This window comes from Poecilia formosa, unplaced genomic scaffold (genome assembly GCF_000485575.1).
Source record: "Poecilia formosa unplaced genomic scaffold, Poecilia_formosa-5.1.2 Scaffold56, whole genome shotgun sequence".
Lineage (NCBI taxonomy): Eukaryota > Metazoa > Chordata > Actinopteri > Cyprinodontiformes > Poeciliidae > Poecilia > Poecilia formosa.
The window spans coordinates 1318979-1335720 of record NW_006799995.1 but is presented as its reverse complement, the minus strand read 5'-3'; the positions used below and the strand labels follow the sequence as shown (position 1 = coordinate 1335720).

The following is a 16742-nucleotide window of genomic DNA, read 5'->3' as shown; positions in this document are numbered from 1 at the left end:
TGTGTGTGTGTGTGTGTGTGTTTGGATGGGCATTTCTCAGGGGGGCATGACAACTTCCGTAAGATGATCGACGAGGCAGAGCCGCTGGGATACCCGGTGGTGGTGAAGAACGCACGTGGCCACAGAGGTAAGGCGATGCGGCCATTACTTTCCTGTCATTCACCCAGGTCACCACAACGCACTTCAAATTGTCCACATGAAGGGGATTTTAGCCCACCCTGACATGAAATTCATTGACAGAGTGTTAAATGGTTACCACTCCGCCGCTGTCACAAACACAAAACCCAGTCTTGTAAAGACGGGTTAATAATCTGTGTTTCTAGTTAACAAACGAGCGCTCCGCTTCATCATTTTCCCTGAGTTCATAAGGGGCTTGAGCCGTTAATATACCGCCTCAAAGACAAAGCGCCCGTTCTTAATGAAGAACCATTAGCTGATTCCTATTCATAGCTAGTGCTTTGTTAGAGGCTCGATGAAGAAATGACCGTGGTATTCGGTAGCCGAGGCTTCCATCACGTAGCGTTGTTCTCCTGGACGGCTGCCACTGCTGAACCATAACTGTGACATGTTTATGCTTGTTTGTTTCCTTATTAGCTGACCATTGCAGTGGTTGAAACCCAGCTTCCTTCAGATACTAAGGCCTGTAAACAAATGTCTAGTCTGGGTATTATTTGTTAGCATTGGACAGATTTAAAATGTCCAAACCAAAATGTAATCTCATTTTGGAGCGTTAATTCAAAGTTTATAATAATTGTGTCACAACACCAATAATCTGACTCGCATCGAGGCCTCTTCCCAATATATTCTGATAATAACACTGAGTAATTACCATTTTTGGAAACATGATCCCACAGCTATAAAGTGCTGATCGCTGGAACAGCTCAGAGGTCCAGTATAGAGGCAGAGCTAATTAAAACGGGCATCTTCTATGCTGTGTGAGAAGAGACTCTGAGAGTCCTGTCAGCACTTTGAGACATGGGAGTTGCTCACCAGAGAGCAGCTGCTTGTAAGCAAAATAGCCGCTTAGCCTGAACTCGCATTTCATAATGGACCGCTCCTGCAAATATATGAACATTTATTTAACTTTAACAAGTCTGTGTGTGACGTTGGCCTGAAGAGTTGCTCATTTTTTCCTTTCTTCTCCTCATTTAGTCTCTCCTTCCTTCTCTTAGGCAAGGCTGTGTTCCTGGCGCGCGACAAACACCACCTGACGGATCTGTGTCACTTGATCCGCCACGATACCCCCTACTTGTTTCAGGAGTACGTGAAGGAGTCTCACGGCCGCGACGTGCGGGTGGTGCTGGTGGGCGGCCGTGTCGTTGGCTCCATGCTGCGCTGCTCCACCGACGGACGCATGCAGAGCAACTGCTCCCTGGGTAGGTGAACAGTTGAGAGGCACCGATCACACACGTTTAATTACCCCGCACGCCTCGCTACCTCATCCGTACAGTTGGCCGCTCTGCTTCGTTTCGACTGATCTTTAATTTGCCAGACTTCTGTGTTTTCATTGCGGTGGCTTTTGTAGCATACAGTTTCAGAGAGAAGCTGAAATACACTCAAGGAAGTAATTTTTGTGCCTTTTTGGAGGCATTTCTTATGTCACTATAAGAAATATTTGAAATTGTGTCTTTTTAAAAACTTTCCTTAATCCACACTGAATAAAAACTATACACATTCAAATATTCAAGCACTCTTTAAATATTGGAATAAGTGTCCCTTAGCAAGTTGCATAGAAACCACACACTTCTGTAGCTGTTCTGTTGTATATTTATTTGTTGCAATTTCATTATTTTGCATGTATTTGATTGCCACCATAAAGTGTTTACTTTCAAAGGGCTCTAAACTATTGTGCAATGTTTGAGCATTTGTACTTTTATAGGTATATAGAGATGTAACTACTCTTATTTATGCTGTTTTATTATGTCTTTAATTTACTGGCATTTGTGTTTGTGCTGATGTAAAGCCTCACTTTCCCCCATTGGGACCAGTAAGGGAACATTTTTCCTGCCACATAACTGGCTTGTAAACCTGAAAACAATGTACCAGATCTCAGGTACTTTCTTTTATTTTGAAGGTCTGTTTTAATGTGATAATCCTGGTGCTTTGCTAAAAGTGAATAGAAAAATGGAGGTTTAAATTATTGAATATCTCCTCAAAAACAGCCAACCAGAATAAAGTCAAAACCTTTCTCGTGGCTACAAACCCTACAAAAGGTGTTTATCAGAACATTTGTCTGTGTGTGTGTATCTGTGCACCCAGTCGTAGCTGTGAAGAGCCATGGAAACAGATGGTTAGAGTGCATTTACTAAATGTGCATAATATAATAATACAACCAGACGAGTGTAGTCAAGCTTCTCACCAGCACTGTCATTAGGTAAATAATTCACGTCCTGATTTCATCTGTGAAAAGCTTCCTCCTACTCTAAGCTTTAACTCCACTTCTGCTGCCATCAGTGAATGGGAGGCAGCGTTTCAGACTGTATCCCTCCAAATGTGTGGCAGTGCAGAATCAACACTTGTGTTTAATTCACCCTTAGAACTTAAAGTGACACAGCACTCAAGTTGATGAGGCTGATTTCCAATGTCAGCGCATGAGTCCTGCTGCTAGCCTGCACGAAGATGTGATGCTGTGTGACATAATTAGGTCATCGGTTGGCAGACTATTTATGTAGCAGAACAAGATTTTAGAAATGAAGAAAGGAAGTCCGTTTTTTCAGTTATAGCTTTCATTTAAATATTTCATGTTTCTTTATGCGTCCCACATGGTTTTCTACTGCATCGGCTACAATCAGTTCTGTTTGTTTATTCGGTGTATCCACTGACCTGGCCTGGTGTCTCTGACCGTTTAGGTGGCGTGGGGATGATGTGCCCCCTGAGCGAGCAGGGCAAGCAGCTGGCCATCGAGGTGTCCAACATCCTGGGCATGGACGTGTGCGGCGTCGACCTCCTGCAGCTCAACGACGGCTCGTTTGTGGTCTGCGAGGCCAACGCCAACGTGGGCTTCATCGCCTTCGACCAGGCCTGCGGGATCGACGTGGCGGGGATTATCGCTGACTTTGCCCTCTCCACGCTTCCCAGCCGCCTGACTCGCAAGATGTCGCTGCTGTCCGTTGTGTCCAGCACCAGCGAGACCAGCAGCGAGCCCGAGGTGTGCATGGTGAACGCGGGCGGAGGCTCCCTGCCGGAGGCCGTCTGCAACATGAGCGTGGGCTCGTCTTCCAGCGAAAGCGACCCCGAGCTGGCCGAGCCCTCGCAGTCGTCGCCTCGCCGCTCGCCGGCCTCTGCCCTGTCCGACCTCCCCGACCTCCCCGACGCAGCGTACAACTTCAACAACCTCCTGGCCAATGAGATCAAGCTATTGACTGAGTGAGAATCGAACAAATTCGCATACACGCCACAGTCACACACACACGGCGCATACACTTGTCCAAGCATTCGTTTAAAATAAAGAAACAAACAACTACGCACATATCACCCTGAAACAGATGTTCATGACAAAAAAACAGCTGAGAGAAACGGATCACACATTCTGACACAGCAGAGACAAACATCCAAACTGGAGCCTTCCCCTGATGAGCAAAAAGATCTACGGCTGCTCCCCTGACTCTCCTTTCTTTGCATTTTTTTCAAATCCCACGGAGGCATGTAAAATCCATGTATGCTGTCAACTTATCACAGAGGCATACAGCATATGAGATACCTGCCAAAACTGGCCTCTTCTGGTGTATATTTGTTTTTATGTTGGGATGGGTGAAGAATTTTAGTAAATGCCATGTTTTTAACCCTCCTCACAATGCAAAAAGAAAAAAAAAAATGCAAATAAAGGTTCTCCTGGTGTGGCAAGGTTTGGTTGATGGCGGGCAAAATGAAGTATTTTTTAGGTTGAATGTACCCTGACGCTAGGCATATCGTTCTGTCGGTTCCTACTTAGCAGTGAATCGCTCCTGAAAATGACAGATAACAAGACGGAGAGACCAAACTGCAGGTGTGCAAACTTTTACGTCAGAAAGTAGTCGTCCTGTTCTGCTAAAACTCATACATCGAGATGATTTCACAACATTTTTCAGTTTACATTTTAGATTGTGTGTTGGATTACCAGCAGCAGCAGCAATCTGCTTTTTAAAAAATAATAATTAAAAAAATCTCACGAAATGCCTAGCACTTTATTAAAACAGCTTTGTCATTTTCTCTCCTAGACGACATTTTTTAGGAAAGATGAGAGCATATTCGAGTCGTGTCATCACCTGAAAGCAAAATATACCTCAGAACAGAGATGTCTCACTGCCATAGGACATCACAGACACATACAGAACATATCAGCTTAGGCCCTAACACCTTACAGACCTGGTGTCCCTTCCTTTCATGTCTAGGACCTGAAATATAACTGTGTGTAACATTTATGTTATGTTAGAGGTGTTTTTTTTTTTTTTTTTTTTTGTAAATATTAGATAGCGAAATTTAACTTCATGGCTTATTAGTATGCAGCTGATGAAACTGGAACAGCCGGACAGAAAAAAAAATGGCCAAGGTTGCTTTTTTTTTAATTATTTTTATTATTATTATTTTTTTTTTTTATTTTATAAGCTACTGTGGACAAACTAGATTGTACAGACCTGTGACCTGTGGCTCCGAAGCTGCAATTTGGTGCTAACAGTCGTGGATCCGGTTAGTTCACAGTCATGTTAACTCTAGATTTTTATTGTTCTCATAAATCCTCTGTTAGTTGTTGAAGAAAATCAACCCACCTTGTAAAGAGGAGAAAAAAAGGAAATATATTTTTAAAATTGTCTTTAACTGAATGTTTTTGTTTTGTTGTTGTTGTTTTCCCCCCTTATAGAATATAGAAAAATCCAGAGATTTCAGCAGCCAAAACTTTATCATTTGCAGCTTTTGTTCCTCTGGATTTACCTTCTATGTACCTTATAGGAGAGGAATAAGGCAGGAGACAGTATTGTCCATTACTTGGGAATATTAACAGGCCAACTTTGATCAAAAGCACAAGTAAAAATCCCGAATCGTCCACATAGTCATCTTTTTTTAGGCTTGCAACCCTTTCTGTTGAACACAACTCAGGGAAGCAGCCTGGATCTCAGTCCTGACCCTTCCAACAAAGGTATGGAATATCCATCCAAGCTTAAAACATGTCATAAACATAACATACTTACACGTAGACCAAAACAACAACGAGAAAAAAAAAAAAAAACAACAATGAAAAAAGGTTGTAAACTACAGTATGACATGTGGTGTATACCATGGTTAACATGCACTTTTTTCCTTGCTTGTTTCATAATTGTTCCATGTTTTCTTCCTAATTTATGGGATTTTTGAAGAAGAAAAAAAAAGTGGTTTGTGTGCACTAATATTGTCTCAATAAAGTGAAACCTCTGTGAAGCTTGTTTCCCCTCCCCCACCCCCCCTTTTCCTTTGTCGTGGGCCAAACTTTCCTGTCTGGGGTCAAACATCGTCCTGCTGGAGGGTTCGGCATGTTAACCGGGGCGTGAGGGGTGGAGACAGGGCAGCTTTTATTTGAATCTCTCGTGTCGGGTGATCGCAGTGGCTCCACACCGTTTACAACACTACTGTGATGTTGTTTGGTATCAACATGATCAAAACGATCAAAAGCTGTGAAATCTGTTCATGTCTGCATTGGTAAACGCGCGAGGACGGCGAGCGTGGCCGGCAACATCCCGAACACTTCGCTGGGTGGACTGTAACATTCCCCGTCTTGTCTTTGACTCTGCATTAAAGCTTGTATTTGTACATCTTGTACATCGGTGAAGATCCCAGGCATAAATAGCCATCGACAGGAAAGAAACACTTGTTCGTCTCACGCAGATCCTGTTGTGTGATAATTAATTTATAACATGACAGAGCACATCTCGTCAGCATTACCCTGCTAGCTCCGATTGTGCGGTCAGATTGTCTTAACTCTGATTTTTTAGGGTGAGAGCAGAATCAGAAGCCGTTTTCAGTCATGCCTGGCCTTTATTAGTCAGCTGCCATGACGAAAAAATACAGTAAATGAGACAGACGTCAGGAGTAAAGTCTGTGGACGAGCTTGTGTAACTGGGTGGGAAGCTGTGAACTGCTGTTTAAAAAGGTTACTATTACATGTCCAATGCTATCCTCCATAACTATTTGCTCATGAAACTAAAAAGGGAAATTAGAATTATTCAAGTTTTTGTTTGAACAAAAATGTAAATGCCAAAAAACAGTAACCTTTTTTTTTTCTTTTTTTTGTAGGTCAGTACAGTTAACACTAATAGAGAACATAGCAAAGAATGTTTTGACAAAGAATCGTATCTAAACATTTCAAAGGAGGTTTTAGTTGCTGAAAGATTTCCAGCATACTTTTATTTGCAAGATCTAAACTACATTGGAGCTTATGTGACTCGCTGCAGCTCTCCGCTCATGATACATAAACTATTTACTAGGGAGTTCAAGATTGCTAAGATGGAAAATATGACCGCGATTGCATAGAAACTGTCTTAGCAAATGTCATTGACCTTTATTCTTTTTGTTTCTGGCACAAGATTGTTGTTCACAAATGTCCAAAATCATGTAAATACAGATCCCGCTCTTTTTTTTTTTTTTTTTTTTTTGATTAAAAATAAAGAGTCATTATTCAAACCAACGAAAATGTGCTCTTTTGCTTTTTATTACATGCTTTTAGATGATTGTCATTTGTATGGTTGTCATTTCTGTCTGGTTTTCCCGTTTTGTCACATTTAGATATTTCAGATCATCAAAACAATTATCAGATAAAGGTAACCTAACTATGAACACAATTTTAAAAGGTTGTCATTTATGACAGAAAAAGTAACCCATATCACCTTGGTGTTTGGTAAAAGAAAAAGAAAAAGCCCAATAAACTAAATAACTTAGTTGTGCAACAACTGCCATCAAGTATTGGACAGAACTGAAAGTGAGTGTTTTACATCGCTGTTGAGAAAGTTTAAGATTCTTCTGCGTAACCTGGGTGCGCTTCAGCTGAAGGTCGCAAACTTTACTGCTAGTAAGGCTCTGAATTCGTGGCTCCATCAGGTTGTGATGATTCATGACAAGCAGACTTAAATCCCCACCATCCTGTTTGGCTGTAGTTATGATCATATTTTGTAAGGATGTAGGGAGAGGCACAGACTCCAAAGAGTTTCACTTCAGTCCTCAGATTAATTTCCCAAAAGTTATCAAGAGGTTTGTTGTTCCCCCCTCCACCCCCCTGCAACTGGTGTGATTTGCTGGCTTTCCTTTGATAAAAAAGGCTCAACTCTTTTTGTATTTGAGTACACGTAAAGGCATTCTGTCAACAGTTTCTAGAAACAGGAATTCTAACCACAAATTTCAAATAACCAACATCTTAAAATGTTTTCAATCTCTTCATTCAGAACAGTTATTTCTATTTTGAAATTTCCTAAAGAGAGAGGAAAAGTGAAACATCTTAACAAAAGAAGGGCGTCTCGGGGAAATACATGTTTTCCATTTCTTCAAGATGTTTTCGCAGTTTGATTCCTGAAGTAGCATTGAGGGAGTGATGTTTTCCATCACAAATAAATCATAGACTATATAATACCATTCACTTTTATTTATAATTTCATATTTAAGCCATTTCTTTTTAATTGCTTTTCTTTCATTTCCAAATACAGTTGCTATTGTTGTAGAAATCTACTGCCAGATAGTAATTATTTTTGGACAAGCTCCAAACAAATGTTACTGATTGGCTCCCTGTGAACAACACAACCGTCCAGCAGCTGGACAGATCCCATTTGGTGGCTTCGCTGAATCAGGGTAATATAATACTTAATGAAACATTTCCACCATATTACTCTCCACAAGTTTGAACACAATATTCTCCACTAATATCCATTGTTTCTTCCAGGTCTCTCCTGAAAGGCGGGTGTTGGATTCCCTGTCCCATTTTTTCGTTTCATGTAAGTGGTTTTCACTACTTTCAATCTCAGGAAGCCTTCGATGGAGTCTCGAGGTCACCTACGTTTGGATTCTGTCTTGTGAGCACTAATTAATACTTTTAATAGATTGTTCTCAAATGCCTTTTGACTTTGTGACGCCTGGTTATAGAAGTCAAGCCGTCCGCTATAATTACTATCCACGTGCATAAAATCCAGATCAGTGTCTTTACTTCCTCTGTCACAGCGTAACCTTTTCCAGATTGGTATCACTTTGTCGCTTCGTTCCTCGTTCATTCTTGAATTTTTCTTGGATCCTAGCATAACGCGTAGCTTAATGAGATCTCGTGTCACACTTTTAGTTTCTAGTTAAGCGATCTCTCGGTAGTTCATGTCAGACAGTAATCGGATCTGGGTGAGGCGACTGAAACTGATCCAGAAAAAGGTTGAACACAGTTTATTCGTGATGTATGAAAGGTTTCACAAAGGGAAATGTTATTGTGGATCATTTTTGTTTTCTTAATAAGAACTTAAGTATTTAAAAACTGATTTTTGTATTTATTCTGGTTGTTTCCCCCCCTCCCCCTAATACTAACATTTATTTAATGACCTTAAACTTTTAAGCATCGCCAAAAAAGGAAAAAGGCATCTTTTTTCACAGAACTGCATGTACAATATATTAACAAACCACATACAACAACCAATGATAACTGCATGAATAATTTTATTTGTTAGCTGCTCGTCTGTTCTCTGTATCCGCACGTGACTTGACGGTGGGGCTAAACACAGACGGAGCAGATCTTAAGAGAAGAACAGAAGAGACAGGGCAGGAGTGTTGGCTAATCAGAACCAGGTTGTGGTTCGGTCTGCAGACTCTCCACCTGCTGCAGCAGCTCCTGGATGGGTTCTGTCAGTTTATGTTTTGGTATCTGCAGGCTGGCCTGCAGGGCCGTGCTGCCAAAATCCTGAGCCTGGCACGGAAACAAACACAAGCCCAGCAGCTGTCAGAGTCTCTCGGGAGAGCAAAGCTGACTTACATAATGATGTCACTGAAAATGGACGGCACATCCAGCCTCATTTAACCCACTTTATATACCCTAATGACAACCTGATATGCCTGGTTCTTTTATACCTGTAATCAAGTTGATGTTACTGATTATAAGATTAGATATGAATTATGAAATACACAAGGATCCCCGCACTATCTGTAGCATGAACTGCAGGAGGAAGTGGGTCACACAACAGGAGAACGTTCATGAGCACAAAAGGCATTTTCAGAAATATTAGAGTAAGGTTATTGTTTTTCGAGAGCCAAGTCACTGTCACGACCTTAATCCGACAGGAACGTAGCAGAACATTCCAGAGTTCAGTTGGTGGTGGGCGGAGGCCTGGTGGTGCCACCTAAAATGTTTCTTTTTTTACTCAAAAACAGCCACTGTTGCATCGGAAGTATATTTTGTTTGTTTAAAATGTTGAAGGTGATATTAATAAGGCAGAGTAAATGGTGGCTTGCAAAAATATTCATAGCCCTTAGTGGTGTCCAAAAGGTGAAATATTGTAGTAAAACAAAGTTGGATTTGTGTAGAAAAGAACAAATTGTTGTAGAACATTCCTTTGCAGAAGTAAAGCAAAGATAGTCTGCCACAATCAAAATTAAGAAATATATTTAAAAAATGAATACTTCATCCCTTTTGTTAAATGTTTTGAGAAAGAAAAACATAATTTTATTTTATTTTTTTCATATCTTTCTTCATATCTGTTGCGCTGTGGGGATGCATGTCTTCAGCATAGATAAGGGACTACAAGAGATTTGAGATTGATCAACGTCACGGTTATGTGCTGCTTTGTTATAGTCTATAATGTGCAATCCTAAGAAAACCCAATTAGGTTTGCAGGAGTAAATTGACAAATGAATGTATAGGTAATGAAAATTTGGATAAAACGTATTCTGTCAGCAGAATCGTGTATAAAAGCATGGTATAAATTCAGAATGACATTTTCTTTTTTTTGAGGAAGATATAATCTCCATAGTTAACCAAATTTTACCTTTGTGTGGTAAAAAGAGAAAAAGTACAATTTTAATAAAAAAAAAATGAGAGCCTGGTCTCTTATCTCTCTAACAACTGGCTGCTGGTTGGGGCGGTTCTTCTTGAGTAAAGCATGCAATTCTGCATGTTCTGTAAGATTTCCTCTAACATTTAACCTCACTCTGTGGTCAAGACCTGCTTAATTATAAATACTATGAATAGGTACGTCGCGGCTAGGTTTTTTTTTTTTTTTTAGGTCGACACTCAAAAATCATCAAATCATCTGTAATTTTTTTTTAGGTGAGACAGTGCGCAAAGTCTGCAGGCCAAATCCGGGGTCAGACTGTCGCGACACTACCACTCCCAACGGTGTGCGACTTGTGTTTACGGCGTCACCAATTAGCGGTAATCCAATCTTCAGACAATGCTGGGAAGATCTGAGAAACTGTGTCACAGAGTCGTACCTAACTCCATCAGGTGATTTTACCTTGTGAAGGTCTCCGTTGATGAACCACAACATGGCGAGGTTGTGGGCAATGAGTGCAATGAGAGCGGCGTCTCTTCTGGACTGTTTTTGTTCGAACTCCAAAATGACTCTCAGCATTTCCTCCATTTCGACCCGCTGGGCCTTTTCTAGTTCAGAGTCATGGAATGGCAGACGTTTTATTATGTGCTTAATACTTTAGTAACAAGTGGTCTGTTATAAGAGTCCTGAATACCCTTAGTGTTCTGGTAACGGTGTGTGTGTGTGTGTGTGTGTGTGTGTTAACTGTTTGTAGTTTTTCTAAGCATTTTTTTTCTTACCTGCTTTTGTCAATAAACATTCCATGAAGCCTGGGAATTTGCTTAACAGGCTTTATGTTATAAGTAGGGCAGCAGCTGTGACAGAGTCAAGCAGTACGGATGCTGCTCAGCCAGAGTTGTGTCTGCAGTGATCTCTAGTCACCTCTAAGCACGCTAGTGTAAATCTGGGGTTTAGCGTTTGGATTGCACAGCAAGACAGATCAGCTAAATATAGCGCTGTTGACCTTATTTTTTTATTTTTTTTCAGTTCGTCTTAGTCTCATTCATTAGTTCACTCGTATGTTAATGGAGCTCCTGGCTGGAGTTTGGAGCGTGACGCGGATGAACAGACGGTGACATTTTCTGTGTTTCACTGCAGAGCGCTGTCGCTAAGTAAGCGAACGGGATGTTTTGTCATTAAGTGCTAGATGTTTGTTTTCCATAGCTGAGGAAACCATACGCACCATAAAAGGAAACAGATGAGTCGGCATGTTGCTGGTGGGTCTCTAGCAGACTGTTTAGATGGTTGTGCCACCTTTCTGCCACCTACAAAAACAAACAAAACATTTCTAGATTAAACATGAACCATGTAAAGAAAAAGTAAATGAAATCAAGAAATAGTTTTTGAACTGATGCATGCAGCATGGCTTTGTTTACTGTGGCTTATGTGGATAAACTTAGGAATGACGTGTGTGGTGGCTTTTGAGGCACTGTAGAGTACAGTAGTTGTCACTGGGTTTTGCTTGGGTTTTGCTTTACAATCTTTGTAAGGCTGCTTGTGCACCTATTTTTTCTTCTACTCAATTTTCCTTTCAAACGGTTAGGCACAACATTCAGTGAACAGTCAGCTTACTTTTTGTGGTTTAGCCTCCTTTTGGAGGGTGTCAGTGACTGTCTTAAAAAACTTACAAGCCGTCAGCCTTTGTGTTGGCTAGAACTTAAGGTTTCTGTCATTTAAAAAAATCATTTTTATTGGTTTTATATATTATTCAAATATTATCAGACATTAGATTTTTGGTTTTCATTGACTATTAGTCATGATTGTAAAAAAAATATCAGAAATAAACACTTGATACTGGACTGAAATACACTTACATACAAGTTCCTCTTTTTATCTGAACAATGGAAATCAATTTACTTTTCCAAAATGTTCCAATGTATCCAGGTGTACTTGCAATTCCCTGCCTCTGAAACTTCCTAGACCACTTATATGATCTAAACTGACATTATTTATTTGAGTTTTCCAAGCCCTGTGTTTGTTTTGTTGAATTTTTGTTTTTCTAATTAATTAAGAAACAACGAAAGAAATGCCGGAGTATGAAGGCTTTATACTTTGCCTTTATAGCCAGATTATAAAGGAAAAAGAAAACAAACAAACAAACAAAATAAGTACATGGGCAAACCTCAGAGTACAGAGAGTGAACAATGGCCGTCCTGCCCTGTCTGGCAAACACATCAGCGATTAGAAAGTATCCCTTTGTGGTGGCAGAGCTGTCTAAACCATACTCCTCACAGGCAAAGTAAATCTGAAAATAAAAACATATGCACCCATATTAGTTCTTGGAAAACAGTGTTTAGTGATATTGTAAGCCTTGTTATTTTGATTACTTTTATTCTTTTGCTACTATTTATGTTTTTTCTTAGCTACCAGGGGGTCAATGCAGACTTTAAGCAGCGACACCATTTGCAGTTATTCTATGAACTTAAACTAAGTTCTACAAGGAAAAGTAATGCTGCTAATCATAGATTGGTCCAAATTACTTAAGAGGAACAAACAAATGTACAAGGACCTGATGTCTATTGAAATTACTTAGAAGCAGATTAAACGTGGTTATGTATAAGGGATAACTTAATAATTTCATCTGTAACAGTAAAATAAATAAATAAATAAATAAAACCCAAACATCATTTGAAAAGTGATGCAGAGCGATTTCCAGGTTTCCAACTGATGTGTGGTAGTGGCCCAGGCTCCTATGTAGCTGCTGTTGGACTGAAGCGCCCAATTCTGGATTCTTCAGCACAGCCCACTCAGCCTGGGACAGGAGCTCTGCCACAACAGCTAAGTTGCCCAGGCCTGGAAATCAACAAGCAAGGACACAAATGGACACATCTATGCATATAAAATGATCAGAAAGAGAAAAGAAACTGTGTAATTTGAGCCGAAGAATCATTTTTGTGCTCATCTCTTACCCATGTTGGCCTCCGCCAACAGTATGTAGGCCGGGACGAGCTGGATGGTATTGGGACCGTATAGGTCAATGGAGGTTTGCAGGCAGCAGTGGGCAGCATGAAGTGCCTCTTCGTGTTTACCCTCCGACAGCTTGCTCTGAGCCACCAACTTGCAAATCTTGATCAGATGAGTCTGAGCAAGAAGCCAAACCCATAGTTACCTTCGCTCCATGGCAACTCTTCAGACTCTCAAGAACTGATTGCATAGCAGTTCACAGAAACAAACCAATGTTATCTCACACCACATCCCATTTCTCTGAAGTATCATTTTGCAGGAATGAAGTGAACTAGACTCAGCTGGTTCTGAAGATACTCAGTATCCACACCGTTAAACATGACAGCAGCAGTGAGACTTGCCGAAGGAAATGATCTTTTATACTACTGCTGCTGTTTCTTTTCTTTTTTTCTTTTTTTTTTTTTTGAGATAACGCGGTGTAGTTTGGATTATACAAATTTGGAACGGTGGGTCATTTCCTTTTGATAGACATAACAAAAGGAGAGAAATGATTGTTGTTGCTTTGCTGTAATACCCAAAACAAAGCCAGAAATTCAGTTTGAATATGTTTTCATGCTATGTTCTGTGTTTTCTGTGTAGTTATATTTGAGGTTTTCTGTGTTTAGTCCTGTTCTTGTCCTGTCTTCCCTGTTGATTGCTTTCCAGGTGTGTCTAGTTACCTGATTCTCTCTCACCTCACTAATACCACAAACTATGACATTTCATATACATTCCCCAGTTGGTTTACCTTTCTTAACTGGTTTCTCTTGCGGACGGCCGGATCGTAGATATCTTTCATGGAACGTATGGAAACAAGCATCTGACAGATTCTTTCATGGACTCCCACCCAATCAGCCTGCTGGTGATCTGCATTACTGAGGAAATTTAAATGCATATTTGTTATCCAAGGGACATTTTTCTCTCTGTCCCAACACCTTAAGTTCCAAGAAGTTGAACTGACTTTGTAACCTCCAAGAAATCCTCCCCTGTTGTGCTAATGAATCATGATTCACTGCGAGTTACATTGTAGGCCGGTACAACATTGTGAAATACCAGGGAGATAAAATGTTGTTAAAAGCTGCAGTCTTTTGAATTCTGGAAACATTCTAAGACGCCATCTGAGTTTGTGGAGGGAACATTAAAGTGAAAGCTATAATAACTGGCCTGTAATTTGGTTCCACTGGTTCCCTTCGTCTGCACACTCTTGTGGAAACTGACTGAACTTTCCGTGCATATTTCTTACTGCAGAGAATGTTTGCTCCCTCTATATTGCATTTGTCTTTATAAGCAGGCAGAAATCTGGCCATGCCACATCACCACTAAGACGACACAAACAGAAGTCTGAAAGTCTGCACAGCTGAAGGGGAGAAAAATGTAACGTCCTGTTTGGCCATTTCGGTCAAATACAGTGTTATGGCACTAAAGTTAGGTATGCAACTAAAGTGATTTGCAAAACGACGTGGACCCTTTGAAAATGTTCACTTTCGTTATCACACGACCGCCATCGTCAATGGATTTGATTTATACATTAGACACCAACACAAAGTGGTGTATTATTGTGAAGTCACAGGAAAAGTTTAGCTTGATTGGACAGAATATCTGCAAACAGGAAGCTTTGAATAGCATTTTCTCAATGGGATTTAGATAAGGACTTTGACTTAGCCAGTTTAATATAAGCCATTTCACAGTAGCTCAAGTTTTTGTCTTGCTAAAGATATGGCAGGTTTATTTATATCACCTTTTGAACACAACGCAATAAAACCAAAGCAAAACATTAAAATAATGTCGTTAACCTTTAAAAATGTTTTGCTTAAAAAAAAAAGAAGAAATATTAAAATGCTTATTTAAAGTTCAAAATCCTGCTTCTGTGACTCATTAGTGATTGGGCAAACAGTTCATTGGTGGGGTTCTTTGGTCAAAACCCTTAGTGACCAATAATGTTTTAGCCTGGGGTTAATTAGGATTGGGCTGAATTTAGCTCCATCATCATTCTATCAGCTTCCTTGTCGAGAATAGTATCCTGCAACATAAGCTGCCTCCATGATATTTGACCTTTGGGACTGCATGTTAAGGCTGAATCCACATGTGAATGAATTGTGAGGCTAATTCATTCACAATATTCTCCTTACTTTGTAATTTAGGTAGATGGCCATGTCTTGGTAGGTATGCAGTTCTTACAGTTTGCATAGTTCTCCACAACTTTATCTATGAAATGTCTGCTGTGTTCCTTTGTCTTCATGATGCAGCTTGTTCACTGATGTTCTCAACCAAATCTCTAAGGCCTTCCCAGAACAGCTGCATTTATGCACAGATGAATTCTTGTTCACAAATTCAGTTACTTCAGAAGGTAACTGGTTTTTCTTTACCTCCTTTTTCAGATTTTTCTGACGACCACATCTCATTCTCCTTCAGTTAGCAATCATGCATTACTTTCTCTTAAAGAGACAAATAAAAATACGTAGAATACTGTGCTTGTTACAGACGGAAATGTGGTAATATACAAGAGGAATGAATAGTTTTACAAATTAATATTGACCATTAAACAGGAAAACAGGAAAATGTTAATAGTCTGACAAACATCTTTATATTGTAATCTAATGCATTAGCACCAGTCCTATCAGTACTTTTCTGTTTTGAATTCCTTGTTATGGTCATTTGAATTTAACCAAAAATGTTTCTTTATTCTCTCTCTTGCTTTTTCAGTACAAAGGCTTAACGGAAAGTATGCACAGTAAGTGACTGTAAGCTCCATGAGACTGGCTTTAGTGGCTCATCCCTTCCCATAAATCCCCACAGGGAGGGCCACCACATGCTACCCGTTCACTGTTTTGCCACTGAGGGTTTTAGCCAATACCATCTTGTGCTCTGTAACTGAGCAGAAAGTCGAAATGAGGGTTTACAGAGATATAAAAAAACAACAACTTCTCAAAGCACACTGTTTTCTGGCATTAAAATGAGGGTGAACGAAAATATTATTGCACTAATGTAGCTTCCAGCTGTTTCTCTCCTTCATAGCAGCAGCCACATCAACACACGTGATATTTTTCTGTAGCAATGCATAGCGTACACTGCCACCTAGCGTTAACATGGTGTATCCCCCCCCCCCACCTGCCAAATTAATGAAACATACTGCAGCATTTATAAACTGCTCCCATAAACCACGGGCTATATATGCAGTGTTAGAACACGTATAATGTTAAGACAAGACATCCAACAAAGTGAGCTTACCAGTAGAAAGTAACCTGACACTTAGCGCACTGTAAGTACGCTTCCCTTTGACAAAGTTCACAATACTTTTCATTTCCTTTGGCGAAGGCAAGTGGCATTATTTCGGTGGCAACCGCCGAAGTTCCAGGTTCATCGGGCTCCATTTTTACCAGAAAACTTCTTCACTGCAGGTTTATTTCAGTGTTTGCGCAGGTTTATTTCAGCACCGTGCGCCTTAGTTTGCGGTTGCTATGGAAACAACTTTAGCCGTCTCGAAAAGCTAGCATTCCTTTTTTTTTTAAAAGAGATATACGAAATCTTAAAATTATGGTAAGGTACCTTTTTTACAGCATGAACTGTGAAAAGGTATAGGCCTCACTGAACATGAGTTATCTATTTTATTTTTTGTTTTGTTTTATTTTATAGTATTTGTTGTAACACTTCAGTGTTTTAAACCGTTGAATATATTTTAATATCAGGCAATAATAAACCAAATGCATGTATACCTAAATTTATGTAAAAAAATATATATAATTATCTGGTCTTCTGAATCAAAATTTCTTTGGTTCAGCTTTACTAGCTATAACCAGGCATTAT

General features: G+C 40.0%; 2 protein-coding genes across 4 annotated transcripts in view; one reads left to right on the top strand and one right to left on the bottom strand.

Annotated features, from left to right (window-relative positions):
- rimkla (ribosomal modification protein rimK-like family member A) overlaps nucleotides 1–4771 on the top strand; it is a 14929-nt gene extending 10158 nt beyond the window's left edge. The window contains exons 3-5 of the mRNA XM_016672171.1: nucleotides 41–127; nucleotides 1173–1376; nucleotides 2850–4771. Coding sequence (XP_016527657.1) covers nucleotides 41–127; nucleotides 1173–1376; nucleotides 2850–3370 — 812 coding nt within the window. The 3' untranslated portion in view covers nucleotides 3371–4771. The remainder of the gene's footprint in view (nucleotides 1–40; nucleotides 128–1172; nucleotides 1377–2849) is intronic.
- A 3839-nt stretch (nucleotides 4772–8610) lies between these two features.
- On the bottom strand, nucleotides 8611–16375 carry zmynd12 (zinc finger, MYND-type containing 12). Of its 3 annotated transcripts, none has more exons than XM_007553365.2 (8): nucleotides 16167–16374; nucleotides 13687–13813; nucleotides 12905–13076; nucleotides 12619–12788; nucleotides 12118–12240; nucleotides 11179–11260; nucleotides 10419–10564; nucleotides 8611–8875 (listed from the first exon to the last, which is right to left on the bottom strand). In XM_007553365.2, exons 1-8 carry the CDS (start codon nucleotides 16307–16309, stop codon nucleotides 8744–8746), a joined length of 1095 nt encoding a protein of 364 aa, XP_007553427.1. In that variant the 5' UTR covers nucleotides 16310–16374; the 3' UTR covers nucleotides 8611–8743. The 3 variants fall into 3 exon arrangements, with proteins under 3 accessions (XP_007553427.1, XP_016527658.1, XP_007553426.2); XM_016672172.1 differs by having other exon boundaries at nucleotides 8738–8875; nucleotides 10419–10559; XM_007553364.2 differs by lacking the exon at nucleotides 8611–8875 and having other exon boundaries at nucleotides 10179–10564; nucleotides 16167–16375.
- Nucleotides 16376–16742: the final 367 nt, after the last annotated feature.

Excerpts from the sequence above, each read along its gene's own strand:
- zmynd12 (XM_007553364.2), bottom strand. The coding sequence starts at position 16,309 with ATGGAGCCCGATGAACCTGGAACTTCGGCGGTTGCCACCGAAATAATG. Across the intron at positions 13,077-13,686 it reads AGAGAAACCAGTTAAGAAAG|ACTCATCTGATCAAGATTTG; the intron begins GTAAACCAACTG and ends CTTCTTGCTCAG. Across the intron at positions 11,261-12,117 it reads TTCACTCTCTGTACTCTGAG|GTGGCAGAAAGGTGGCACAA; the intron begins GTTTGCCCATGT and ends TTGTTTTTGTAG.